The following is a 25,462-nucleotide window of genomic DNA, read 5'->3' as shown; positions in this document are numbered from 1 at the left end:
GTTCCCCTTCTGATGTCTGCAGGGTATGTAGGAGCCCTGTTTCATACCAGTAATGGAAATTCGTGACTTTTTAACCATCTCTTCAGCTAGAGGTTTATCAATTTTATCGATCTTTTCACAGGACCAGCTCCTTCCTCACTGATTTTTCTCTGTGTTTTTCTGAGCTCACTGCTTCCCACTCTTCGCTTTATGTTTATTTCTGCTTTGTTCCTTTTGTCCCCTCTGAGTTCTTCAGGTGGGAGCTTCAATTATTTTAAAATGTTTAAATGCATTTATTTGGGAGACAGAGAGACAGAGAGCTCTCTTGTGCTGGTGCACCCCCGAAATGCCTACAACAACCAGGATGGCCTGAGACCAGAGTGGGAGCCGGAACTCAACCCAGGTCTCCCTCGGGGTTGGGGGATGGCAGGAGCAGGGAGCGGAGCCAGAGCCAGGCCTGAACACAGGCTCTCTGATGGGGGTGCGGGTGTTTAACCAAAACGCTGAGCACTGCCGCCCGGCCCTGGCCGTCTGTCCTTTAATTGTTGTGTTTAGGCCATTTACATTTAGTGTGGCTGTGGCTATATTAGGGTTTCAGGCTGTTTGAGTTCTTGTTTTCTGGTTTTCAGTTCTTGTTTTTCCACTGGCTTTCTGTGGATTACTTCAGCATTGCTTAGAATGTTATTTGGAATTATCTGTAGTGGTTTTTTACTGTATTCTTTTCAAAATTTTTTTTATTCATGGGGCCAACATTATGACACTGCAGGTTAGGCCACTGTCTGTGAAGCCAGCATCCCCTGTGACGCTGGTTTGTGTTCCACTGCTCTGATTCCCATCCAGCCTCCTGCTAATGGCCTGGAAAAGCAGTGGAGGGTGGCCTGAGTGCTTGGGCCCCTGGATGAAGCTCCAGGCTTCAGGCTTTGACCTGGTCCTTGCTGCTATTTGTAGAGTGAACCAGTGGATGGAAGATCAATTTATCTCTCTCTCTCCCTCCCTCCCTCCTACACTCCCTCCCTCCTACACTCCCTCCCTCCTCCCTCCCTCTTGCCTTCTCTCTGTAACTTTTAAAGTTTCAAATAAATAAATAAGTGCCTTTCAAATAAATAAGTAAATCCTCAATAAAATAATTTGTTATGCATTAGAGCAAGAAGAGGGGGATATCTTTACATAACTTCAAGTAATTATCCCGGGTGTTAAATTGTATATTCACAAGCTATCAAAGTCTACCAGTCCTACCATCTTACCAGTTTAAGTACAGAAAGCTTAATTTCATGTCTGTTTACCCTCTCTCATTTATTTATTTAAGATTTATTTATTTTGAAAGAGAAAGAGAGAGATCTTCCATCTACTGGTTCATTCTCCAAATGGCCGCAGTGGCCAGAAGCCTAAAGCTCCATCCTGGTCTCCCTCATGGGTGCAGGGTCCCACAAACCTGGGCGGTCGTCCGCTGCCTTCCCAGACGTGTCGGCGGGAGCGGGATGGGAAGCAGGGCGGCCGATGGGAGCCGGAGCTGCAGTGTGGGGTGGGGACGCCGGCATCCGCAGTGGGCGCTAACCCTCTGTTAGGACAGTGCCCGTCCACAGCGAGGATACTTAGAGTTATCTTAAGTGTGTGACCCACACGTTTAGAGCCGTAACAGAAGCTGTTAGCATTTTTGCTCAAACATCAAATACAACTTAGAAAACTCAAGAAGAGGGAAGTCTGGTGTGTTTATTCCTGTTTTTGCTAATTCTGTTCTTCCTTCTTCTGTCGCTTCCTTCGCTGCTGTCCGGGCGGCCCTGCTGGCAACGCAGCCCCCAGTGCCCGCACCTGGGAGCACGGTGCTTCCTCCTTCCCGAAGGCCGTCCACCGTGCAGGTTCCGCGTGCTGGTCGTTGTCCTCTCGGCTTCCGTCCTCGCTGATGTGTGGTCGGGCCTGCGCTGTCGTCGGCCTCCCCGACAGGTGAACTTCTCTCTGCCTGCTCTGAGGATCCGTTCTGTGACTTCTGCGAGTGAACCTGTGTGGGGTTCTCTGCTGTCTGATTGGGAATCTGCCAGCTGCTGCTGCTGCTGGCTTTTTTTTTTTTTTAAGATTTGTTTATTTGAAAGGCAGAGTTACAGAGAGAGAAGGAGAGAGCGCAAGAGAGCTCTTCTTCTGTCTACTGGTTCACACCCCAAATGGCCACAGTGACCGGGACTGGGCCAGGCCAAAGCCTTGTGGTTGTGTGTCGGGTGTGTTTGTGGTTGCGTGTGTCAGGTGTGTTTATGGTTGTGTGTCGGGTGTGTTTGTGGTTGCATGTGTCAGGTGTGTTTGTGGTTGTGTGTGTCAGGTGTGTTTGTGGTTGTGTGTGTCAGGTGTGTTTGTGGTTGCATGTGTCAGGTGTGTTTGTGGTTGTGTGTGTGGATGTGGAGTGCCTGTGGTTGCATGTGTCAGGTGTGTTTGTGGTTGCGTGTGTGGAGCGTGTTTGCGGTTGCGTGTGTGGAGCATGTTGCGGTTGCGTGTGTGGGTGCTTCCAGAGCACGGTCTGGTGCTGAGCTGAGGTCTGTCTCTAGCACCGTGGCTGGTGTGTGGCTGGTGTGTGTTGGGTGTGTTTGTGGTTGCATGTGTCAGGTGTGTTTGGTTGTGTGTCGGGTGTGTTTGTGGTTGTGTGTCGGGTGTGTTTGTGGTTGCATGTGTCGGGTGTGTTTATGGTGTGTGTTGGGTGTGTTTGTGGTTGCATGTGTCAGGTGTGTTTGTGGTTGCATGTGTCAGGTGTGTTTGTGGTTGCATGTGTCAGGTGTGTTTGTGGTTGCATGTGTCGGGTGTGTTTGTGGTTGCATGTCGGGTGTGTTTGTGGTTGCATGTGTCAGGTGTGTTTGTGGTTGCGTGTGTCAGGTGTGTTTGTGGTTGCATGTGTCAGGTGTGTTTATGGTTGCGTGTGTCAGGTGTGTTTGTGGTTGCGTGTGTCAGGTGTGTTTGTGGTTGTGTGTCAGGTGTGTTTGTGGTTGCGTGTGTCAGGTGTGTTTATGGTGTGTGTTGGGTGTGTTTATGGTTGCATGTGTCAGGTGTGTTTATGGTTGCGTGTGTCAGGTGTGTTTGGTTGTGTGTCAGGTGTGTTTGTGGTTGCATGTGTCAGGTGTGTTTGTGGTTGCGTGTGTCAGGTGTGTTTGTGGTTGCGTGTGTCGGGTGTGTTTGTGGTTGTGTGTGTCAGGTGTGTGGTTGCATGTGTCAGGTGTGTTTATGGTGTGTGTCGGGTGTGTTTATGGTTGCGTGTGTCAGATGTGTTTATGATTGTGTGTCGGGTGTGTTTGTGGTTGTGTGTGTCAGGTGTGTCTGTGGTTGCATGTGTCAGGTGTGTTTATGGTGTGTGTTGGGTGTGTTTATGGTTGCATGTGTCAGGTGTGTTTATGGTTGCGTGTGTCAGGTGTGTTTGGTTGTGTGTCGGGTGTGTTTGTGGTTGCATGTGTCAGGTGTGTTTATAGTTGTGTGTGTAGATGTGGAGTGCCTGTGGTTGTATGTGTGGAGTGTGTTGCGGTTGCGTGTTGGAGTGTGTTGCGGTTGCGTGTGTGGGTGCTTCTAGAGCACGGTCTGGTGCTGAGCTGAGGTCTGTCTCTAGCACCGTGGCTGGCGTGTGGCTGGTGTGTGCTGCACTGTGGAGAGCAGTGTTTCACGTACAGTCAGTTTGAGATCTCGCTGGTTTTTGGAGTGAGGAGTCATTTTCCGTGGGAGCTGAGACGTGCTGGCTGTTACTGGGGGCGTAGCAGGAGGTGCCGCCCATTGCTCTGCCGCTGATGCTGTGGGCGGGGTCTCCTTGCCACTGCTTGGTGGGGCAGGGCACTTCCCACAGAGCCTCTGCTGGTGCCCCTGCCTGGGCTGGGGTGGAGTCCACATTGCTTCTCCCACACCCACACGCCCTCCACGACACCCTTTCACGCCTGCAGCCTGGCTGGGGTCATGCCCAGTGAGCCAAGTGGGGTGCGCCGTGCACCTGGGGGTTGCACTGGAGTGGGCGGCTGCCCTGGTCCACCCATGGGCATGTCCACGTCCTTGGCTGCAGTGAGGCGGTGCCCTGCCGTGGCTACACAGACCTTGCTGTGTTGGGAGCTGCTTTCCCGTCTGAGAGAGGCGTGCGCTGCCTCCGTCTCAGGGCCCTTCCCAGCAGGCAGTGGTGCGCTGGCGCCTCGCTCTAAAGCGGCCTCCTTCCTCCTCCTGCTGTGGCCTCTGTTTCCATGGCGACTTGGTCTCACTGCAGCTCCCCGAGCATGGGTTCTGCCCAGCAATTGGGCACTGGCTGGGTCCCGCCTGGATCCCAGTGCCTTCCACCAGCCTGAGCCCTGGGGCACCCTGCTCAGAGCGGGGGCTCAGCACACAGCAGCCCAGGCCAAGGCAGCCAGGGCTGAGGGTCACCCACCACTACCCCAGCTGGCACCGCAGCCTCGTCTCCAGCTCCCCTGCCCGCCCCTTCCCTTCCCCCAGCTGCAGACCTGGCCCAACTTTGCCACAACCTCCAGCCATTGTTTTGTTTTGTTTTAAAGATTTATTTATTTGAAAGGCAGAGTTAGGGAGAGGGAGAGAGATCTTCCATCTGTTGGCTCACTCCCCAAGTGGCCATCGTGGCTGGAACAGGGTTAGGCTGAAGCCAGGAGCCAGGTGCTTCTTCCAGGTCTCCCACTTGGGTACAGGGGCCCAAGCACGTGGGCCATCCACTGCTTTCCCAGGCCATAGCAGGGAGCTGGATCAGAAGTGGAGCAGCCAGGACTGGGACTGGTGTCCATATGGGATGCTGACTTACCAGCCACGCCATAGCACTGGCCCCAGCTTCCAGCCTTTTGACCTTGCCAGCCCATAGGGCCTCCCTCATCAGAACCCTAGGCCCCTGTGGGCTCAGTCCCTGGCCTCCCAGCTCATCCCACCCTCCCCTCCCCATGATGTAGGGCTCTCAGAGCTGTCTGGGGCTGGGCGGGGCGTCTGACAGCAGCCCTGAATAGAGCCAGTTCTCGCCCCGCCCTCTTCTGCCCCCTCCCTGCAGGACTCCCACCCCCAGGGGCTCCTGTGCCCTTGGAGTGCGTTCAAGCCCTGCCCCAGTAGCCGAGTGGCCCTGCAGGCTGCACTGTGGCTGTCCACTGCTCAGGGCCCAGCACAAAGCACGTGGCCATTTACCGTGTTCCCTGCTGAAGTTTAGATTTGCCAGAAAGGTGCAGGGATCCCAGAGTTGCCACGCTCTGCGCCGTTCCTGGCAGGTGACTACCCCCAGCTGTCCACACTGGTTGACGTGAGCATGTGGCCGGCAGTTCCCTGAGAACGGTGTCTGCTTTCTGCTCCAGGGCACATGGCCGCTCTCCCTAACGCAGGCTGGAGACTTAGGCAGCAGAAGAAATTCCTGAGGTGGGGGCAGGGGCGGGCAGTGGGACGCAGCCAGCAGTCTGTGCGTCCTCTGGTTTTGGGCAGTGGGAAGAGGCTGTCAGGAGGTGGCGCTGTGGAGCCGGGCCTGGGGCTGTTGCCTGTGAGCCTGTGAGGAGAGCCCCCTGTTGGACCCTTCTGAATCCTGCTCTCCACACCAGCTGCCAGGCAGAAGCCACTGGCCTGTGCATCCGCCACAGTGCTTGTCCTGGCCTGGGGCGGCCGTGGGGGCCGGCGGCGGCTCGCCCTTCATGGGGTGCTCCGAGTGGGGAGGGTGTGGCAGGGGCACCGGGCATCAGCACTGTTACACACCGTTGTCTTGGCACCAGTCCAAAAGCCGGTGACAGCTGAGTCATTGGCACACAGCTTGGCTCTGCAGCCCCTGGCCCAGAGCAGGGGCTGCACTGAGGGCAGCTGCAGCCGGGGGAAGGGGGCGCAGGCCACCGCTTCCAGGCAGCCCTGGGAGGTCCAGCCTTTTCTTCTTGACCATTAGAAGAATCAAACGTTATTTTACTTATGTTTTAAGATTTATTTATTTGAAAGGCAGAGTTACAGAGAGAGAGGGAGAGAGAGGTCTTCCATCTGCTGGTTCACTCCTCAGATGGCTACAACGGCTGGGGCTGGGCCAGGCTGCAGCCAAAAACTTCCCGGGGTATCCCCGATGGGTGCAGGGCCCAAGCACTTGGGCATCCTCCACTGCTTTCCCAGGCCACAGCAGAGAGCTGGATCAGAAGTGGGGTTGCCGGGATATGAGCTGGAGCCCATATGGGAGTGTTTCAGGTGGCAGCTTTTACCACATCGCTGACCACAGAAAAATACATCTTTTGGGCGTAAGCGCTGGTTCAAGTCTCAGTGTCTGTCTGTCCATAGCCGCCCCTCCCCCAGCCCCCCGTTAGTGTCCTTTAGCGACGTCTCGCTCACCTCCTGAGAACTGTATTCCAAGCACTTTAAGGACACTTAGAGAGGCAGAGCTCCGACACACTGGCTCACTCCCGACTTGCCCACAGTGACCAGGACTGAACCCGGGTCTCCCACCTGGGTGACTTGAGCCCTCCCCTGCCACCTCCCCAGGCCTGCATTAGAGGGAGCTGGATCCAGGAGCTGGGGACCAAGTCCAGGCGTCTGGTGTGGGATACGAGTGTCCTAGCTGGTGGGCCAAATGCCCACTCCCCTGCTCCAGGCACTCTTGCTATTGGAAATAGCATGCCCGTCTTCACATTTTGTTTTCCTGCTTTTCAGGGGTGTGCACCTTGGTTGCCCACAGGTCCGTGGGTGTTTCTACACAAGCATCGCACCTTTCCGGCCAACGATCTTCTTTCCTTCTTCGTTTTCTTTGCCTTGCCCTGCCGCACTGTCCAGGACCACGGGTTCTAGCGTTGCTGGTGGCAGTGGGCTTCCGCCTTCCCACAGTGCTTTGTGCTTTCTGGAAGGTTCTTGTGAGGAACACCAGAAAGTGTCCTTTGAGTGCTCCTTGGCCTAGTGCTTCCTTTTCTGTAGATTGGCTATGGCATAAACCACCCCGTGACTGGATTTTGCGTGGAGCTTGAATCTCACTAAACCTCTTCTCCCACGGCCTGCCCGTCAGCCTTGACTGTGCCGATTCTCTGGTGTTAAACCAGCCGTGCATTCCAGAGATGGACCTGGCGCGGTTCCGTGGTGGATTCGTGTCTGTACGCATTGTGATCCGTGCGGGACCTCTGCCCCGTCCTCGTGGAGCTGGCCTGAAGGGCCTGCAGGGTTCCTGCCGCTGCACTTCCCGCGTGGGAGCCGCTTCTGCCTTGGGAGACTCCTGCCGGGGCACAGGGCAAGCTCAGGCCGCACGCGCTGTCTCCTCCTCCTTTCTCAGCCTTCAAACCAAGCTCTTAGTATTTTTTTTTTTTTAAGATTTTATGTATTTATTGGAGAGGCAGAGTTAGAGAGGTCTTCCACCTACTGGTTCACTCCGCAAATGGCTGCAATGGCCGGAGCTGGGCCGGTCTGAAGCCAGGAGCTAAGAGCTTCTTTCAGGTCTCCCACGTTAGTACAGGAGCCAAGGACTTGGGCCATCTTCTACTGCTTTCCCAGGCCACAGCAGGGAGCTGGATCGGAAGTGGAGCAGCTGGGACTTGAACCCGTGCCCATATGGGGTAGGGGCACTGCAGGAGGAGGCCTAGCCCACCACACCACAGGCCAGCCCCAGGTCAAGGCCGTATTTGGTTTCTGACGTGCTCATTGCCTGTCTTTGCGTGAACAATCCCAGGGGCAGGCAGCCCCACATTCCACGTCGCCATGTTGCGTCCTTGGCAGCTCTAGGGATTACAGATTCTCCTTTATATCGAGCTGTCATTTTTTTTTTTTTTTTTTTTGACAGGCGGAGTGGATAGTGAGAGAGAGAGAGAGAAAGGTCTTCCTTTTGCTGTTGGTTCACCCTCCAATGGCCGCTGCGGCCGGCGCACTGTGCTGATCCGATGGCAGGAGCCAGGTGCTTCTCCTGGTCTCCCATGGGGTGCAGGGCCCAAGCACCTGGGCCATCCTCCACTGCCTTCCCGGGCCACAGCAGAGAGCTGGACTGGAAGAGGGGCAACTGGGACAGAATCCGGCGCCCCGACCGGGACTAGAACCTGGTGTGCCGGTGCTGCAAGGCGGAGGATTAGCCTACTGAGCCGCAGCGCTGGCGAGCTGTCATTTTTAAATGTTATTTATTCAAAAAATGTTTAAAGTTTTATTTTTATGTATGAAAGGTAAGAGAGAATTCAGTCTTCCATCCACTGGTTCACTCCAAACGGCCACAACGGCCAGAGCTGGGCCAGGCTGAAGCCAGGAGTCGGGAGCTTCTTCAGTCTCCCACGTGGGTGCAGGGGCCCAAGGGCTTGGGCCACCTTCCGCTGCGTTCCCAGGCCACAGCAGAGAGCTGGGTCTCGCGTGGAGCAGCCGGGCTTTGAACCAACGCCCACGTGAAATGCTGGTGTCTCGGGCGACGAGCTGCGACAGCACAACACCTGCCCCCACTTTCATTAGTTACTCATTCGAATTCCTTGTGGGCATAGGAATATTAGGGTTTTATCTTTTCTGGCACTTGTCAGTTCTGTGTGTGTTCCCCCTTTGCTGGTGTGAAGTGTGGGGCTGGTGCCTTGCTGCCGCCCACTTGTCCCCCAGTGTCACTCGTGCATTCCTTTTCTCTGCCTCCGGGTCAGTCTTTTAAAATGTGTTATTTATTTGAGGGACAGACGGAGCTCTCCCTTCGGCTGATTGACTCCTCAGATGCCCACAGCGGTTGGGCCAAGAGCTCGGCCCTGTGTGCAGGGTGCGCTCCCTCCCAGGGCGTGCGCCAGTGGGAAGCTGGGTCGGGAGCAGTCGGTTGTGTGGGGCAGTGGCACTAGAGGCACCTTAGCTGCCCGACGGAATGCCTGCCCCTCCAGTTGATGGCGGCGGCAGAGGTGCGCGTGTTGGCGGAGCACCAGCCTGGGGCCCTCTCGGGCTCGTTGGCGGTCTTTCCCTCTGCTTTCCCTGGGTTCCTCGTGCTGTTTTCCCGTGGCGCTGGGGACGCCGTGCTTTCTGATGCGAGCGCTGAGGGCTGTGAGCACTGCTGAGCTGCGTCCCGCAGTTTTATCTTCATTGATTGAAGCGGCGGAGAGAGGGAGAGCGCCAGGAGCCCAGCACTCAATGCGGGGCTCCCACGAGGGCGGCAGGAGTGGGGGCAGCGTGTGCTTCAGCAGGAAGCCAAAATCTGCAGCGGAGCAGGGCCCTGACGGCAGCGTGGCTGCTGCGCTGAGCGCCCTCGGCCACCCGCGGGCTGCGGTGCTGCTGTCTCGGGCCGTCACTCGGCTCTGGACGTGGCCTCATCCCCGTTTCGTGTTGGATGCCTCACTGAACTGCGATCATCTTGATTCCCAGATTTTTTTTTTATTTTTCTATTTTTTATTTTTTTGCCAGACAGAGTTAGTGAGAGAGAGTTACAGATAGTGAGAGAGACAGAGAGAAAGGTCTTCCTTCCGTTGGTTTACTCCCCTAATGGCCGCTATGGCCGGCACTGCGCCAATCCAAAGCCAGGAGCCAGGTGCTTCTCCTGGTCTCCCATGCTGGTGCAGGGCCCAAGCACTTGGGCCATCCTCCACTGCACTCCCGGGCCACAGCAGAGAGCTGGCCTGGAAGAGGGGCAACCGGGACTAAAACCCCGGGTGCCGGAGCCGCAGGCGGAGGATTAGCCGATTGAGCCGTGGCGCCGGCCGATTCTCAGATCTTGAGAGGACGTTCTGGGAACTCGCTGGACAGCCCTTGACATTTTGTCAGCGAAATGCAGCCCAGGAGGAAACGTGGGCCTTGAGGCCCGAGGTTTGCCTCGTGTCCAGCTTTTTTGGGCTGTTTTGTAACGTGGTTTTGCTTTCTCGTAGCTCTTGGGTAATTTTTAAATGTCCTCGTCTTGTTCCTGGGGTCCTGCTCTGTGGGGCGCAAGCTCGGACCCACGCCATCCACTGAAAGTGTGTGTGAGCCCCACGTGTCGCGTCCCCTTGCCAGGAGCCAGTGGGCGTTCACAGGAAACAGTGGCTTCCAGGCTCAGCGTGCTGACGCTCCGGGCGTCACAGGGAAGAGGTGCAGCCTCCACACGTTGTGCTGCTTCCTGCACACCCTCGGCGGCCGCGGGCTCTGGGGCTGCAGCTGTGCAGCCGTCACTTGGCGTCCACTGCCCCGCTCAGCAGCCTGTGGTCGGACCTGCAGACGCAGCCCCGAGGGACCTGCTGGCACTGTGCTGCCCAGCGTGCCGCCCGCACCCCCTGTAGCTTGCAGGCACACTCGTGCACTCTGGTGGGAGTCCTTCCTTCCACACTGCCCGTCCTCTCTGTCCACACCGCCCTGGGTCTCCAGGCTCTGTGCCGTGGAATGAGGATGGGACGGGGCCCCTGCCTTGTGGCTGGGGCAGGGGTGAGGCTGACTGTACCCCACAGAGGCGTGGGGCACAGTGAGTGGCCAGGACTTTGAGCCACTCTGTGGGTAGCTTCCAGGTCAGGAGGACGCATGTTCCGAACAGACCCCCATCCCTGCTGGCTCAGGACCGGGTGCTGGGAGCAAGTGGCTCAGGGCTGTTGCCACATCGTCTTCACTGGCCGTGCCAGCAGGCGGGGGCCCCGGGGCTGGTGTTGGCAGTTGGCTGTCTGGGGTGTCCAGGGAGGGTTTGCTGTCTAGGCTACTGCGAGGTGCAGTTGGGGTGTCCCAGGCCGGCTGGACGCCAGCTGTCCCCTGGGAGTCTTGCCTACTGGAGCCAGCTGCAGAGGGGACTGAAGGGGTATCCCTGTCCTGGAGAGGCCCCGGGCAAGAGGTGGGCTCCTTGGGGTGGAAGGGAAGGCATGGGAGGCAGCCTGGGTTGGGCCCCGGGGCCTTGGATGGGCTTCAAGTTTCCCAGTGGCCTGGGACGGAGCGGAGGCCCCACTATTGCCCAGAGCACCTGCCGGCTGCTGCCCTTCCTACCCGGGGTATAATTAGCCACCATGACAGGTGCTGCGTATCGAGTGCCCAACTCTGACCCAGTGCTGCCTGGCCTTGGCCGACCTGCCCCACCCTGGACCAAGGCTCAGAGGCTGAATCCTGAGGAGGCCTCAGGCCCCACCCCCCTTAGCACAGGGATGGTCAGGAGGGGAATCCCGGGCAGTGGCACAGGCTCTGGGAGTCCTGGCGCTGGCCCCACCCCTGCCCTCAATCCCTGCGCAGCGCCCCAGGGATCACTGAGGGCATCTCGGGCAGGTGGGAGGTGTGGAGCCCAGGCGGAGCCTCTGCTGGTGACGTCAGCCCCCAGCAGGAAGCCTGAGGCCTGGCGGGCCTGGCCTGGGGCTGCAGCAGCCAGCCAGCCGCCCAACTGCGCCCCTCTCCCCAGTGCAAGAAGAAACACACGCTGCTGTGCCCCGACTTCGCCCGCAGGGGCGCCTGTCCCCGCGGCACCCAGTGCCAGCTACTGCATCGCAACAAGAAGCGCCACGGCCGGCGGACAGCGCCCCCCACCCCGGGGCCCGGCGACACCACCCCCAGGAGCAGGCCCTCGGCCGGCCACGGGCCCAGGTGATGGTGCAGTGGGAACGGCGTGTCAGGGCACATGGGACCCCCTGGGGTGGTGCCCCCCCCCCCGGGTCCCTGAGGCTAGACTGAGCCAAGGCATCCCCAGCCCCTGGAGGGGGTAGGAGCTTCTGATGACCCATTGCCTGGAGAGGGGACCTGCTGTGTGAGCGTGGGAGCCCAGGCAGGGCAGGCGAGGCGGGGTGCATGTGGAGCTGGGATTGCCACCAGCCGGCCGAGCCCGGGTGCCTCAGGCAGAGGCCCCGTAACCCCCTGGGGCCCCGGCAGAGGGGAGGTGGGGGCGGGCTGCCACCCTCACCTGGGGCCCTTTGCTGTCCTGCAGGAAGCCCTCCGCCAGCCAGCGTCCACCCACACAGACGTCCAGCTCTGCTGCCACGGCTGCCCCCGCCTCCCCTCCCCAGACCCCAAGGAAGTCAGCCTCGGCCTTTCCCTCCACTTCCTCACCCAAGGCGGCTGCCGCCTCCTCCTCCTCCTCCTCCTCCTCCTCCTCCTCCTCCTGCCCCTCCTCCCCCCCCTCCTCCCCCTCTCCCTCCTCCCAGGAGGAACCGCACCTCCAGGAGGCGGCCGTGCCGGTGGCTTCGAGCTCTGGGGGCCTCTACAAGCTGCCTTCCTTCATCTCCCTGCAGTCCTCGCCGAGCCCGGGAGGCCAGACCCGGGCGCGGACCCCCAGGAGCCCCCGCTCCAAGGACTCAGGTAGGCAGCCCCAGGCCCGGCCCAGGCATCGGAGCTGCAGGTGGGGCCCTGTGAGCCAGGCCGGCCGTGGGCAGGGCCGTGAGGTGCAGCCCGGCCCGGGCTGATTTAATTAGGAGGCAGCCGTTTGTGTTAATTTGTTCTGGACGATCAGAGGCGCTGCTGTGGAGAGCAGATGTTCCTGCTCGCGGGATGCACATTTGGGGCCTGGTGAACGGCTCCGCTCAGCCTTGTTTAGGGAGAAGGGAGGATTTTATGGCTGCAGACGGCCCTCTCTGGGAACACTTTACAGCTCTCCGCACTCTGAGTGACGATAAACCCCACGCAGCTCGGCGGGCTGCAAATGCGCGGCCATACGGCCGGCGTTTTATTGTCGTATTTCACGGTCGTCACGCTAATGGAGGTGCTTACTGCAGCCCCCTCACAGCCCTGCCGAGCTCGCCACAGCCACCGCGGCCAGGCCCTCGTGCCTTGCACCAGCAGGGGCCCGTGAGGACTGGGAGGGGGCTGGGGGCGGGGTGGGTGCTGAGGGCCGTCAGAACTTCCTTCCCCCCTCAGGTCCCACCCACAGGGCCTGGGTGCTCTGGGCAGAGGTAGGCTGCCCTGCCAAGGTGGCCAGCTGGTGGGGTGGGCTCGGCTGCCTGGGTGGCACCTGGGAGGTGGCCCCTGAATCGACTGGGGAGTGAGGCAGGAAGCACTGAGCCAGCCTTGCTCAGTGTGGGGCCCGCGCTCTGCCCCACCCACCCCACCCAGCAAGCTGCTCCCACAGCCCCCCTGAGTAGGAGGTGTGTGTGCACATCTGTGCAGGGTGTGCATAGGCCGGGGGTGAGTGTGGGATCTGTGTGGGGTGTGCATAGGCAAGGGTGAGCGTGTGTATCTGTGTGGGGTGTGCATAGGCCAGGGGTGAGAGTGCACATTGTGGGTGTACATGGCCCAGGGGTGAGTGTGCACATCTGTGCAGAGTTTGCATAGGCAGGGGTGTGTGTGCATCTGTGTTCACACCACACACGCCCTCCTGTGTTCACACCATACACACCCTCCTGTGTTCACACCACACCCTGCTGTGTGTTCACACCACACACACCCTCCTGTGCTCACACCACACACACCCTCCTGTGCTTACACCACACACACCCTCCTGTGTTCACACCACACACACCCTCCTGTGTGCTCACACCACACACACACTCTCCTGTGCTCACACCACACACACCCTCCTGTGCTTAAACCACACCACACACTCCTGTGTTCACACCACACACACCCTCCTGTGTGCTCACACTACACACACACCCTCCTGTGTGCTCACACCACACACACACTCTCCTGTGCTCACACTACACACACCCTCCTGTGCTCACACCACACACACCCTCCTGTGCTTACACCACACCACACACTCCTGTGCTTACACCACACACATTATCCTGTGTGTTCACACCACACACTCCCTTCTGTGTGCTCACACCACACACACCCTCCTGTGTGTTCACACCACACACTCCCTTCTGTGTGCTCACATCACACACACCCTCCTGTGTGCTAGGCAGGGGTGAGAGTGCACATCTGTGTGGAGTGCATAGGCAGGGGTGATTGTGCGCATCTGTGCGGGGTGTGCATAGGCCAGGGGTGAGTGTGTACATCTGTGTGGGGTGTGCATAGGCGGGGTGATTGTGCGCATCTGTGCGGGGTGTGCATAGGCCCAGGGGTGAGTGTGTACGTCTCTGCAGGGTGTGCATAGGCCAGGGGTGAGTGTGTACATCTGTGCAGGGTGTGCATAGGCCAGGGGTGAGTGTGCACATTGTGGGTGTACATGGCCCAGAGGTGAGTGTGTGCATCTGTGTGGAGTGTGCATAGGCCAGGGGTGAGTGTGTACATCTGTGCGGGATGTGCATAGGCCCAGGGGTGAGTGTGTACATCTGTGCAGGGTGTGCATAGGCCAGGGGTGAGTGTGTACATCTGTGCAGGGTGTGCATAGGCCAGGGGTGAGTGTGCACATTGTGGGTGTACATGGCCCAGAGGTGAGTGTGTGCATCTGTGTGGAGTGTGCATAGGCAGGGGTGAGTGTGTACATCTGTGCGGGGTGTGCATAGGCCAGGGGTGAGTGTGCACATCTGTGCAGGGTGTGCATAGGCCAGGGGTGAGTGTGCACATTGTGGGTGTACATGGCCCAGAGGTGAGTGTGTGCATCTGTGTGGAGTGTGCATAGGCCAGGGGTGAGAGTGCACATCTGTGTGGGGTGTGCATAGGCAGGGGTGATTGTGCGCATCTGTGTGGGGTGTGCATAGGCCAGGGGTGAGTGTGTACATCTGTGCAGGGTGTGCATAGGCCAGGGGTGAGTGTGCACATTGTGGGTGTACATGGCCCAGAGGTGAGTGTGTGCATCTGTGTGGAGTGTGCATAGGCCAGGGGTGAGTGTGTACATCCGTGCGGGGTGTGCATAGGCCAGGGGTGAGTGTGCACATCTGTGCGGGGTGTGCATGGCCACGCCACCCCCGCCGTACAAGCCCTGGGCACAGCAGAGGCCCTTGTAGCCGCTCTGCTCCCTTGCCCATGGCTGGCCAGGCCAGGCCTGCAGCAGGCTGGGTGGGCCCTGGGAATGCCAGGTCCTGGAGGCCGCTGGGGGCAGGCTCCCGTCCACAGCTGTGGTCCCCTCCCTAGCCTGGGCTATCTGCGTCCCCCACCCTGCGGGCCGCCCATCCTGAGCCCCAGAGCAGAAGCCTGTTGGGGGGATGCTGCACCTGGCTGGGGGTCGCCACAGCCCTGACCCTTGCCCTCTCCACACAGGGAGGCCTCTGCACATCAAGCCGCGCCTCTGAGGGCCCCGGGACCAGCCTGCACCTACCTCACCCTCCACCCTGAGGAAGGGCTGCAGGGGCACCGTCCTGCCTGCCTGACGCTCAGCCTTCTGTGGCCAGTATGCCCAGGGCCTTGTCTTCCTGCCTTGGGCCAGGCACCTGCCCAGCCGGCCCCCGTGCCCCTCCCTCCTCACCCCTGCCCCTCAGGGTGCCCCGTCCCGTCCCCTGCCGTGGGCGTGGGTGGCCGTGCCCTGGCTGCCCGGCCTCCTCGCAGGTACTTTGTGTCCAGCAATAAAGGCTCTGTCCTGCACTCGGTCGCCCCGTGCCGGCCGCCACCGCCGCACCACTGCGCACGCCGGCGCCCGCCCTGCCCCACATAAATGCTCTGGGGTCAGAGCAGTCCCCTGTGGCCGAGCCAGCACCATCTGGGGGGGGGGGGTCAGGCGAGCAGGAGGTGGGGGCAACCCTGGCTCCACCCACCCTGTTGGCACTTTGGGTTCTGAGGGACCTGACGGGGCCCTGTCTGAGAACGCGGTGGCACCCTTGGAGGGCCCCCCAGTGGCCTACGTGTGCAGCCATCATTGCACCCCCTGGCCACTGCCCTGTGCGGCCACACCTGCCGCCTGGAGCCCGGCAGTGATGAGGTTGAAGAGCTGCGCTGGCCGGGGCGGGTCCCTGGGAGAGGGCAGCTCTGCCCCTGCCGCCCAAGCCACGGGGTGCATGCCCGGCTGAGGGCAGGGGCTCCCCCGAGCAGATGCTGTGACCCACCTGGCAGGACCAGAGCTCCGCCCGTGAGCAGGCGGTGTGCGGGCCTGGCCACTGGGCCCGAGGGGCCTGGGCTGGGTACATTGTGTCCAGCATTTGCAGGGCCTGTGTTCCAGCTTGGCAGCCTGCTCACAGCTCCTGGGGCCCTTGGTGCCAGCCAGGGTGCAAGCCTTCAGAGGAATGGAGCAGGCCAGCACGTGGCTGCAGGGGGCTGGGGGCGAGGGGGCCAGGGGTGGGGGCTGTAGGGAGCTGGGGGGCGAGGGGGCCGGGGGTGGGGGCTGCAGGGAGCTGGGGGCGAGGGGGCCGGGGGTGGGGGCTGTAGGGAGCTGGGGGGCGAGGGGGCTAGGGGTGGGGCTGTAGGGAGCTGGGGGGCGAGGGGGCCGGGGGTGGGGGCTGCAGGGAGCTGGGGGCGAGGGGGCTGGGGGTGGGGGCTGTAGGGAGCTGGGGGGCGAGGGGGCTGGGGGTGGGGCTGTAGGGAGCTGGGGGGCGAGGGGGCCGGGGCTGGGGCTGCGGCAGGGAGCTGGGGGCGAGGGGGCCGGGGGTGGGGGCTGCAGGGAGCTGGGGGCGAGGGGGCCGGGGCTGGGGGCTACAGCAGGGAGTGGGGGTATGGGGGGACCAGGGGTGGGGGCTGCAGAGCTGGGGTATGGGGGGACCAGGGGTGGGGCTGCAGCAGGGAGCAGGGTACAGGGGGACCAGGGGTGGGGGTGCAGAGCTGGGGTATGGGGGGACCATGGGTGGGGGTGCAGCAGGGAGTGGGGTATGAGGGGACCAGGGGTGGGGGTGCAGAGCTGGGGTACGGGGGGACCAGGGGTGGGGCTGCAGCAGGGAGCGGGGCACGGGGGACCAGGGGTGGGGCTGCAGAGCTGGGGTATGGGGGGACCAGGGGTGGGGGCTGCAGAGCTGGGGTATGGGGGGACCATGGGTGGGGCTGCAGCAGGGAGCAGGGTACGGGGGGACCAGGGGTGGGGGCTGCAGAGCTGGGGTATGGGGGGACCAGGGGTGGGGCTGCAGCAGGGAGCAGGGTACGGGGGGACCAGGGGTGGGGGCTGCAGAGCTGGGGTATGGGGGGACCAGGGGTGGGGCTGCAGCAGGGAGCGGGGCACGGGGGACCAGGGGTGGGGCTGCAGCAGGGAGCAGGGTACGGGGGGACCAGGGGTGGGGCCACAGCAGGGAGTGGGGTATGAGGGGACCAGGGGTGGGGGTGCAGAGCTGTCCGCTCAGACCCTCTGCCCGCCCCTCACCTCTGCTGCAGGTGGGCTGTGACAGCTGCCTGCCCACCTGGAGGGCTCTGGTCTGCGGCTCAGGCCACACTCACAGGGGGCAGCTCCACCTGTCACCACTGCCAGTGCTGCCACATGGCTGGGGGAGCTGTCGCAGGCCCAGTCAGTCCCGCCCTGTGCTGTCCATGGCCACACTGAAGCCTGCAGGGTGGGGGTGACACTGACCTTCAGGCCTCTGTCTCAGCGTCCTCCCAGGCAGCCCCCACCCCCCTCTGCTGCCCAGTGCCTGGCCGGAGAGTGGCCAGCCCTGCCAAGACATGAGCACGTGCCGACCTGGGGTCCTAGGTCCACTGGGGCAGAGCGGTGTGGGCCAGTGCCGGACTGGGGGAGTCCTCAGGATCTTACCCCTGGTCCCCCCCGTACCCCAGCTCCCTGGAGCCCCCACCCCTGGTCCCCCCATACCCCAGAGCCCCCACCCCTGGTGCCCCCATACCCCAGCTCCCTGGAGCCCCCACCCCTGGTGCCCCCGTACCCCAGCTCCCTGGAGCCCTCACCCCTGGTGCCCCTGTACCCCAGCTCCCTGGAGCCCCCACCCCTGGTGCCCCCGTACCCCGCTCTCTGCACCCCCACCCCTGGTCCACTCGTACCCCAGCTCCCTGGAGCCCCACCCCTGGTGCCCCCGTACCCCGCTCTCTGCACCCCTACCCCTGGTCCCCCCGTACCCCAGCTCCCTGGAGCCCCCACCCCTGGTCCCCCCGTACCCCGTTCTCTGCACCCCCACCCCTGGTCCCCTTGCCCCCCGTCCCTGGAGCCCCCACCCCTGGTCCCCCCGTACCCCGCTCTCTGCACCCCCACCCCTGGTCCCCTTGCCCCCCCGTCCCTGCAGCCCCCACCCCTGGTAAGATCCTGAGGACTTACTGGCGGCCCACCCCCAGCTCCTGGTCTGAGGGACATGGGGGCTGGGGGCAGTGGGGGTCTGCGCCCCCACGTGCTTGGAGGGGGTCCTGACTGGAGAAGGGTGGCCAGGTGGGCAGCAGGAGGCCAGCTGGACTCACCTGAGCCCCTTCCCCAGCATGGTGTGCCCCGCAGGGGAGCAGGTGTGCTGGGCACAGCAGGCCCTGGGCCAGCACTTGGGAGTGTCCCCCTGTCTCCGTGGGTGGTCGATGCAGAGCGCGCAGCCTTGGCCTGGGGAAGGCAGGAGCCAACTTCCCACTGAAGTAGATGCCATAAAAAGGGCGTGTCCCAGTGGCACACAGGGTCCCACTGCTGCGCCGCAGGACCACCAGCCCTGCCCGTGGCACCTATCCCGGGCAGGTGCCAGACCGTGCACAGAGGTGGCTGGGGCGGGGAGCAGGAGTGGCCCCCAGGCCCCAGGCTTGTCCCCCATGTCACCCTGGCTGGCTCTGGGCTCTGCCCTCTGCACCCTCACCCGGCCCCTGCCTTGGGCGGGAGCTGCGACAAGACCAAGCGGTGATGGCAACGACCTGTGACTCGCCTGAAGCCTCAGCTGGCTGTCCCTGCAGGGGACCTGTGGCCAGGAGCTGGAGGGGCAGGACAGGTCTTGGACCTCCAGATTCAAGAACGCGGCTCCACCACCAGCGGGGGTGGGGGGGGGGCACCTGGGAGGGCCGACCTGCGTAGGAGCCCCGTGGCCCCCGGTGAGACCACGGCCTGGCCGGCCCCACTGCTCCCGCTCCCGCTAGTGCATGAGCCCAGTTTCGGGTCATTTGCTCCCACAGGGGACCTGCACAAGGTGTCTGTTGCCAGCCCAGCCCCCACCACAGTGGGTGTGGCTTCCTGCTCACTCTGCCACCAGCCAACCTTCCACCCTGCTGAGAATGGCCAACTAGCCCTCTGCTGGGCGTGGCTGACGGCTCCCCTGACAGCTGTCAGTCACTCCATCCCCCACATCCCCAGTGGGGTCACCGTGGGACAGGTCCCACCCTCCCCGCACAAATCCCGCAGCCCACACGACAGGCGACACTCATCGTGGACCCTGGCTCACAGCGGGTGTTCACTAGACTGGAGGGTGCACTCAGCACCCAGGAGCAGCTGTGGGGGTGAGAAGCCTGGGAGGGTGTGGGGTGCTGACCCAGCACCTCTGCCTGCAGCACAGAATTGGGCACAAAACGGGCTGTTCCACACGGACACGGCCAACACAGAAGCCTGGCTGTTTTCTACCCTGCTTAGTGGGCATCCTGCAGGCCCCGGGCTGGGCCTGGACCCTCACTGCCTTCCCCCCAGAGCCAGCTGTGCGTGCCAAACTCAGAGGAGCCCCCACAGGGCCTGCGGGCTTCCTCCAGAGCCCTTGGTGTCCCCTTCCCGCTGGGCCTGGGTGCAGTGTGCAGATGACAAGGGAGAGGCACCAGGGACAGGAGCCCTGCAGGGCCTGGCTGCGGGGGGCGCCGAGAGCTGAGGGTGGGGCTGCTGGCCCCGAGAAGTTCCCGAAATCCGGGCACACCTGCTGTCTGGGAGGCCAGGTCCAGAGTCGGGGAGGGTCCCGCAGGCCCGGGTTGCGTGGGGGAGGAGCTGGAGTTCTGAAATGCGCTCCACGGAGGCCAAGGCCCTCGGCGCCCTGCGCGAGCCCGGGCAGAGGGCTGCCAGGGCCCCTCCTGAGGCCACAGAGCTTGCGGGGGCAGGTGGGGAGTGAGAGCCGGCCAGCACCACGGAGGCCGCCGGGACTTCGGGACCCAATTGTCCCAAGCCGGGCAGCAGCCACGGGGCCCGCGGCCAGGGCGCTGCCTCCCGATCAGCATCCTGTCCCAGCGCTGCCACCCAGGCGCGCGCGCACGACCCCACTTCCTCTGCACTGCGCCCCGCCCCCGCCCCATCCACCTGCGCGCCCCTTCTCCCGACCCCGCACCCCCTCCACCCGTCTGCTCTCTCCCCCCCCCGGCCCAGCACCCCCTCTTCCCTCCACGCCCCCTCTACACCCGCTCCCCTTCCCCTCCCCCGGCCCCGCGCCCCTCCCGCCCCGCTGGCCGCGGTGGGTCCCGGCGCGCAGAGGTGCCAGCAACTTTGTTGACGAAATTCCTGAACCCGCCTGAACCGCGGGGCTAAAAATAGCCGGAGCAGGAGCCGGGCGCGGCGTCCGCGGTGTCGGGATGCCCCGTGGGGCCCGGCGGGGCGACCCGCGGCTTCCAGGCGGGCTGCGGCCCCGACCCCTCCGCGGGCTCACGGCCCGCTCCCTGCTCTAGGGAGGCCCTGTTCGTTACGGAGGCGCCGACAGGGACCCTCGGCGCGGTGGCCCCTCCGCTCCCTTGGCAGCTTCGGCCTCCGGCCGCGGCGCGGGGCCCTGGAGATCTCCGGTTGGGGCCGGACTCCGCACCCCGCGCCAGGTGCCCCCCGCGCGCCGTCGGCCCTGCAGTCCCCGGAGGCGCCACTAGGGGGCGCTGCCCACTCCTCCCGCTTGCGGCCCGCCCCGCCCCTTCTCACAGCTGTTTCCCGTAGGAGATTGACAGCTGGGCCCGGGTTGCCATGGGGATAGGCAAATGAGGGCGGAGGGGCTGGGGCTCCGATTGGCCCGGGGGCGCACGCCCCCTCCCGGGGAGGCGGGCCCGGACGCCCGGCTCTATAAATGGGCGCGCGTGGCTCGGCGCTCAGCCGTGGGAGGCGGGGCCGGCCGGCGGCGCGGGCGGAGCGCGGCGGCCGGGAGGGGCGGGCGGGGCGGCGGCTGAGCGCCACCTGCCCCGAGCGGCGTCCCCTGCGCGCCGCCCCTGCGTCGGCCGCGCGAGCTGCTCCCCGCGCCCCTGGGCGCCGCGCGGCCCGGGGGAGCGAGCGGAGGGGCCCGCGGCTCCCCCCCGCCCCGCCGCCCGACGGGGCGCGGCCGGGCGCGGCGGCGAGGCTGGGGCCCCGGGCGATGGCCGCGGAGCTGGCGATGGGCGCCGAACTGCCCAGCAGCCCGCTGGCCATCGAGTACGTCAACGACTTCGACCTGATGAAGTTCGAGGTGAAGAAGGAGCCGCCCGAGGCCGAGCGCTTCTGCCACCGCCTGCCGCCCGGCTCGCTGTCCTCGACGCCGCTCAGCACGCCCTGCTCCTCCGTGCCGTCCTCGCCCAGCTTCTGCGCGCCCAGCCCGGGCGCGGGGGCCGGGGGCGCGGCGGGGCCGCCGAGCGGGGGCCCAGGCGCCGTCGGGGGCGCGGCGGGGAAGCCGGCGCCGGAGGATCTGTACTGGATGAGCGGCTACCAGCCCCACCTGAACCCCGAGGCGCTCAACCTGACGCCCGAGGACGCGGTGGAAGCGCTCATCGGCAGCGGCCAGCACGGCGCGCACCACCCGGCGGCCGCCGCGGCCTACGAGGCCTTCCGGGGCCAGGGCTTCGCGGGCGGCGGCGGCGGCGGCGGGGGCGGCGCGGACGCGCTGGGCGCCGGCCCGCACCACGCGGCGCACCCCCACCACCACCACGCCGCGCACCACCACCACCACCACCACCACGTGCGCCTGGAGGAGCGCTTCTCCGACGACCAGCTGGTGTCCATGTCCGTGCGCGAGCTGAACCGGCAGCTGCGCGGCTTCAGCAAGGAGGAGGTGACGCGGCTGAAGCAGAAGCGGCGCACGCTGAAGAACCGCGGCTACGCGCAGTCCTGCCGCTTCAAGCGGGTGCAGCAGCGGCACATCCTGGAGAGCGAGAAGTGCCAGCTGCAGGGCCAGGTGGAGCAGCTGCGGCTGGAGGTGGGGCGCCTGGCCAAGGAGCGGGACCTGTACAAGGAGAAATACGAGAAGCTGGCGGGCCTCGCGCGGGAGCCCTCGCCGCCGCAGGCCGGGCCCGGCGGCGCCAAGGGCGCGTCCGACTTCTTCCTGTGAGCGCGGGCCCCGGCGCCGCACGGCTTCGCGCGGGACCCGCACTCCGGCCGGGCGCCCGCGCGCGCCCCGCGGCCCCGCCGTCGCTCCGTGCAGCGCGTCTCGGGCGCTGGCCCCCCGCCCCGACTTGGCGGGGTCTTTTATTTATTTTGCTTGGAGACTGCGAAAGAAGCCCCGGCGGAGCCCCCTCCTCCCCCCGGCCGGGGCTGCCCTCGGACGCCCGCCAGTCCCGCATGTGTCGCCTGCCCGCCCGTCCCCGCCCTGCTCGGCGTTCCCCGGAGGAGAAGCGAGGCGGCCTTGGCGATGTGGGGAGGGGTCCGCGGCGCGCCCGGGCCCGGGGCTGGGAGCCGGCCCGGCCTCCCGCGCCGCCGTTTCTCTATGCACCGCACCGCCTGGGACTCCTGGGAAATACGTCTTGTTATTTTAACCCCAAAGAGGAGTGGAAGGGGAAAGTTACGCACACTATTTCTAGAAGAAAAAAAAAATTTAAGGGGAAGCTTCAGCCCGAGCTTCCCGGCATGGGGTGGGTGGAGAACTTGTTTTTATTTTAATTTAAATTGTGTTTCGTTTCGTTTGTGGGATCGATTTTAAAAGCCTGGCCGCTGCTGGGCTGGCGGGAGTGGGGGCGGTCCAGGGGGCGGGCGCCCGGCCGCTCCCCGCGCCAGCCGGCGCTGGGCACCCGCGCGTCCCGCGTCCGCCCGCGTCGAAGCGGCGGTCACCGGCTCGTTGGAACTTCGCTTGTGTTGGTTTCTGTTGGGTCCTTTTTTCATTTGCTACGAAACCGAGGAAAGGGAAAGAAATACAGAAATAAATCCGTTGAGATCCAACAGTGGCTGCAGCCTGGCTGGTGTCTCTGTGGCTTTCGCTTTTTTCCCCGCCCCCGGGCCGGACAGAAATCAAAGGAGGTCCCGGATCCGGTGGAAAGCGAGCCGGCGGCCACACCCCCCAGCCCCCTGGCCAGGCTGCGGGGGACGAGCCCTGGGCTCGGCGGAGGCGCGCAGGGGCGTGGGGCTGCGTTCCCGGACCGCGATTGGCTCCGCTCTTCGGGGTGGGCCTCGCCTCGGCCCGGGTCCTCGGGACTGGCACCCCGGTTAAGGGGCAAGGCTTCCCCCGAGACCGGGGCTTGGCTGCGGCCGGGAGTCTGGGCTCTGGGGGTGCGACCCCAGCCTAGCACAGGGGGACAGAAGCGGGGTGGGGGGGTGGAGGAGCGGGGCTGATTCCAGAGCCGGGTTCGTTCCCGCCAGTCTGAGGGGGACTCCGCACCAGCTGCCACTGGTTCAGGGTTTCCAGGTGGTGGGGAGCCAGGACGGCGGGCACTGCACTGGGGAGCTGGTCACCCCAGCCGGCTGGGAGCAGCAAAGTGCAGGTGCACCTCGCACCCTCCCTGCCGGGCACCGCCCCACAGCGCGGGCAGGGGTCTGGGCAGGGCCTCCTGGTGGGCAGGTGTGCCCCGTGGGGCTCAGAGGGGCACCCCCCAGGGGTGCAGTGGGGATTCGGCTCCACTTCCTGTCTTCCGTCTCTTCCCTGCCTCCCTGGGGGATACGCAGCAGGCCCGCGGCTGCTTCTGTTCCGGGACCCAGCAGGTCCCCCTGGGAAGCCGCCTCCCCCGGCCCCGCCCAGAGCCCGCACTCAGGGCAGGAGCTGGGGGCTCGCCCTGCACAGGCCGCCTGCGGGAAGGGCCGCCCGGCTCTCTGGAGGGCTCTGGACTGTGTTTGCCACGCCCGGCCTGGCTGGGGCAGGGCTGGCCGCGGAGGAGGCACTGTGAAAGCCGGGGCCCTCGGGAGGGCTACAGAGCCCAAGGGGGTGTGTGCACTGTGCACGCGTGTCCGTATCACACGTGTGTCCGTGTAGGAGGGCTGGTCGTAGAGGGATGACCCTGCACGGCCCGAGAGGACGTGAGGGCGCCTGGCCTGGGTGTCCCCTTGTCTTGGCGCTCACGGCCAGCCCAGGCATTCTTGCAAAGGAGCCTTCCTGGGCTGCGGGGTGGGCCCTGCCCCCACTCCCGCCGCCCGCGGCCCCCAGCGCCTCCCCGGGGAGTCCTGGGCAGACTGAAGAGCCTTGAGCCTGCTGTGTCCTGGGAGGGAGGGGGACGCCTGTGGCGCTGTGCAGGGGCCGCGAGGTCTTGGGGACCAAGGGGACAGGTTGTGGACCTGGGCCCTGTGCAGCACCGGCTCCACTCTGTGTCCCACGCCCTGGCCTCAGCTGCCCGCAGGGTCTGTGCTGGGGCGGCCGGAGCTGATGACTGACTGCTCCCCAGCGCCCGGGACCTCCGCGGACCCGGAACCCGGCTGGACCACGAAGCCGCCTGCCGCTCCCCTGCAGGAAAACCCCGGAGACCTGGTCCAGGTGCGCCTGCTGGGGCCCTGTGCCTGCCCCGTCCGTCCTGGGACGGCCCTGCACCCCACACCACGGCCTTGTCCCCGTCCGTCCTGGGACGGCCCTGCACCCCACGCCACGGCCTTGTCCCCGTCCGTCCTGGGACGGCCCTGCACCCCACGCCACGGCCTTGTCCCCGTCCGTCCTGGGACGGCCCTGCACCCCACGCCACGGCCTTGTCCCCGTCCGTCCTGGGACGGCCCTGCACCCCACGCCACGGCCTTGTCCCCGTCCGTCCTGGGACGGCCCTGCACCCCACGCCACGGCCTTGTCCCTGGCCTCCTATTTATAACGGGTTCTGAGGCTGGAGCCAGGGAAGGCGGCGCGTCCTCTCGCCCGGCGCCCGCACAAGGTGAGGAGCAGGGCCGTGCGCACGTGCACGCAGCGCACACGGCCTGGACACGCACAGGGGACCCATGCACACGCCGAGGGCTTCTGACAGTTAATGGAGAAATGGAATTAAAAGAAGCTCCTTGTAGCACAAAAATACTCTCAGACTCACGCCTGCTCTAGGGCAGCACAGTTCCCGGGCCCTGCGGGGGATGCCACACAGGTGGGTACCGGGGCGAGGGTTCCCCGGGCTCCTGGCCCTCACCCTGCCCAGTCTGGGGCACTCTGGCCCAGCCCTGGGGACTGGGAGCCAGGCAAGGGATGAGGCTGGCCTCTGCCTTGAGCCCAGTGCGCCTGGGCCCCCGGCAGCTGTGTGGTCTGGCAAAGGGGCACCTGCCATGGAGGCTGGGCCCTGGCGCGTGGGGTCCACAGCGCTCCCCTGCCCTGCCCCCGCCCTGGCCTCCCAGCCTCACGTCAGCCCTGGCCCTGGCTGCCTGCTCAGCAGTTCCGAAGGCCGCCGAGTCGGGCCGGGGCCAGGGAGGCCCCAGGGTGCCCTGCGCTCCCAGCTCCAGCCCCCAGGGCCCCACCTCCCCAGCGCCCCTGACCCTGGACCTGGGCGGGGCGGCCCTAGTGGGGGAGGGGCGCGCAGTCCCGCAGTGGAGGCCACTGGTTAAGCACCTGCCCAGGCTAAGCAGGCAGTGACAGCCCCCAGCAGGCAGGGCCCCAGTAAGGACCCTGGGGGCGGAAGGGCCAGTGGGTGAGGGTGGGGAAGGGGCCACAGAAGCACGGTCGGGATCCACCCTCCCCAGAAGGGCGGGCAGCTCCTCCCCGAGCCTGGGAGCCCCCTCGGGAGGGTGAGGGCCCGAGAGGCCCCGGTCAGCAGGAAGAGGGAGAGGGTGGGGAGGTGGGAATTAAGGGGGGCCTGGACACCCCGCACACTCGGGGGCCCCTGCACCAGCACGGGTGGCAGGGTGGGCTCCAGGCTCAGCTAATCAGCGGGGGCTGGAGCTGTCACAGCCAATTAGCCCGTGGCTGGGGGAGGAGGCGGAGGGCATCCCGGGGGAGGGGGCGTTCGTACCGGAGGGGAAGGAGGACGAGGACGT

At 64.4% G+C, this 25,462-nt stretch overlaps 2 protein-coding genes across 2 annotated transcripts in view; both read left to right on the top strand.

The window, feature by feature from the left end:
- Positions 1–15,177, top strand: part of ZC3H3 (zinc finger CCCH-type containing 3) — a 77,033-nt gene extending 61,856 nt beyond the window's left edge. The window contains exons 10-12 of the mRNA XM_051841771.3: positions 11,183–11,364; positions 11,702–12,072; positions 14,857–15,177. Coding sequence (XP_051697731.1) covers positions 11,183–11,364; positions 11,702–12,072; positions 14,857–14,888 — 585 coding nt within the window. The 3' untranslated portion in view covers positions 14,889–15,177. The remainder of the gene's footprint in view (positions 1–11,182; positions 11,365–11,701; positions 12,073–14,856) is intronic.
- A 5,270-nt stretch (positions 15,178–20,447) lies between these two features.
- Positions 20,448–22,485, top strand: MAFA (MAF bZIP transcription factor A). Its single transcript, XM_051841723.3, has one exon. The coding sequence runs from the start codon at positions 20,712–20,714 to the stop codon at positions 21,654–21,656; it is 945 nt and encodes a 314-aa protein (XP_051697683.1). The 5' UTR covers positions 20,448–20,711; the 3' UTR covers positions 21,657–22,485.
- Positions 22,486–25,462: the final 2,977 nt, after the last annotated feature.

The sequence above is a fragment of the Oryctolagus cuniculus genome, chromosome 6, assembly GCF_051225735.1.
Source record: "Oryctolagus cuniculus isolate XC-2025 breed Fujian yellow rabbit chromosome 6, ASM5122573v1, whole genome shotgun sequence".
Classification (NCBI taxonomy): domain Eukaryota; kingdom Metazoa; phylum Chordata; class Mammalia; order Lagomorpha; family Leporidae; genus Oryctolagus; species Oryctolagus cuniculus.
The sequence above is the reverse complement of the archived record's forward strand: the minus strand, read 5'-3'. Positions and strand labels throughout refer to the sequence as shown.

Coding starts and splice junctions, on each gene's coding strand:
- MAFA (XM_051841723.3), top strand. CDS start 20,712: ATGGCCGCGGAGCTGGCGATGGGCGCCGAACTGCCCAGCAGCCCGCTG.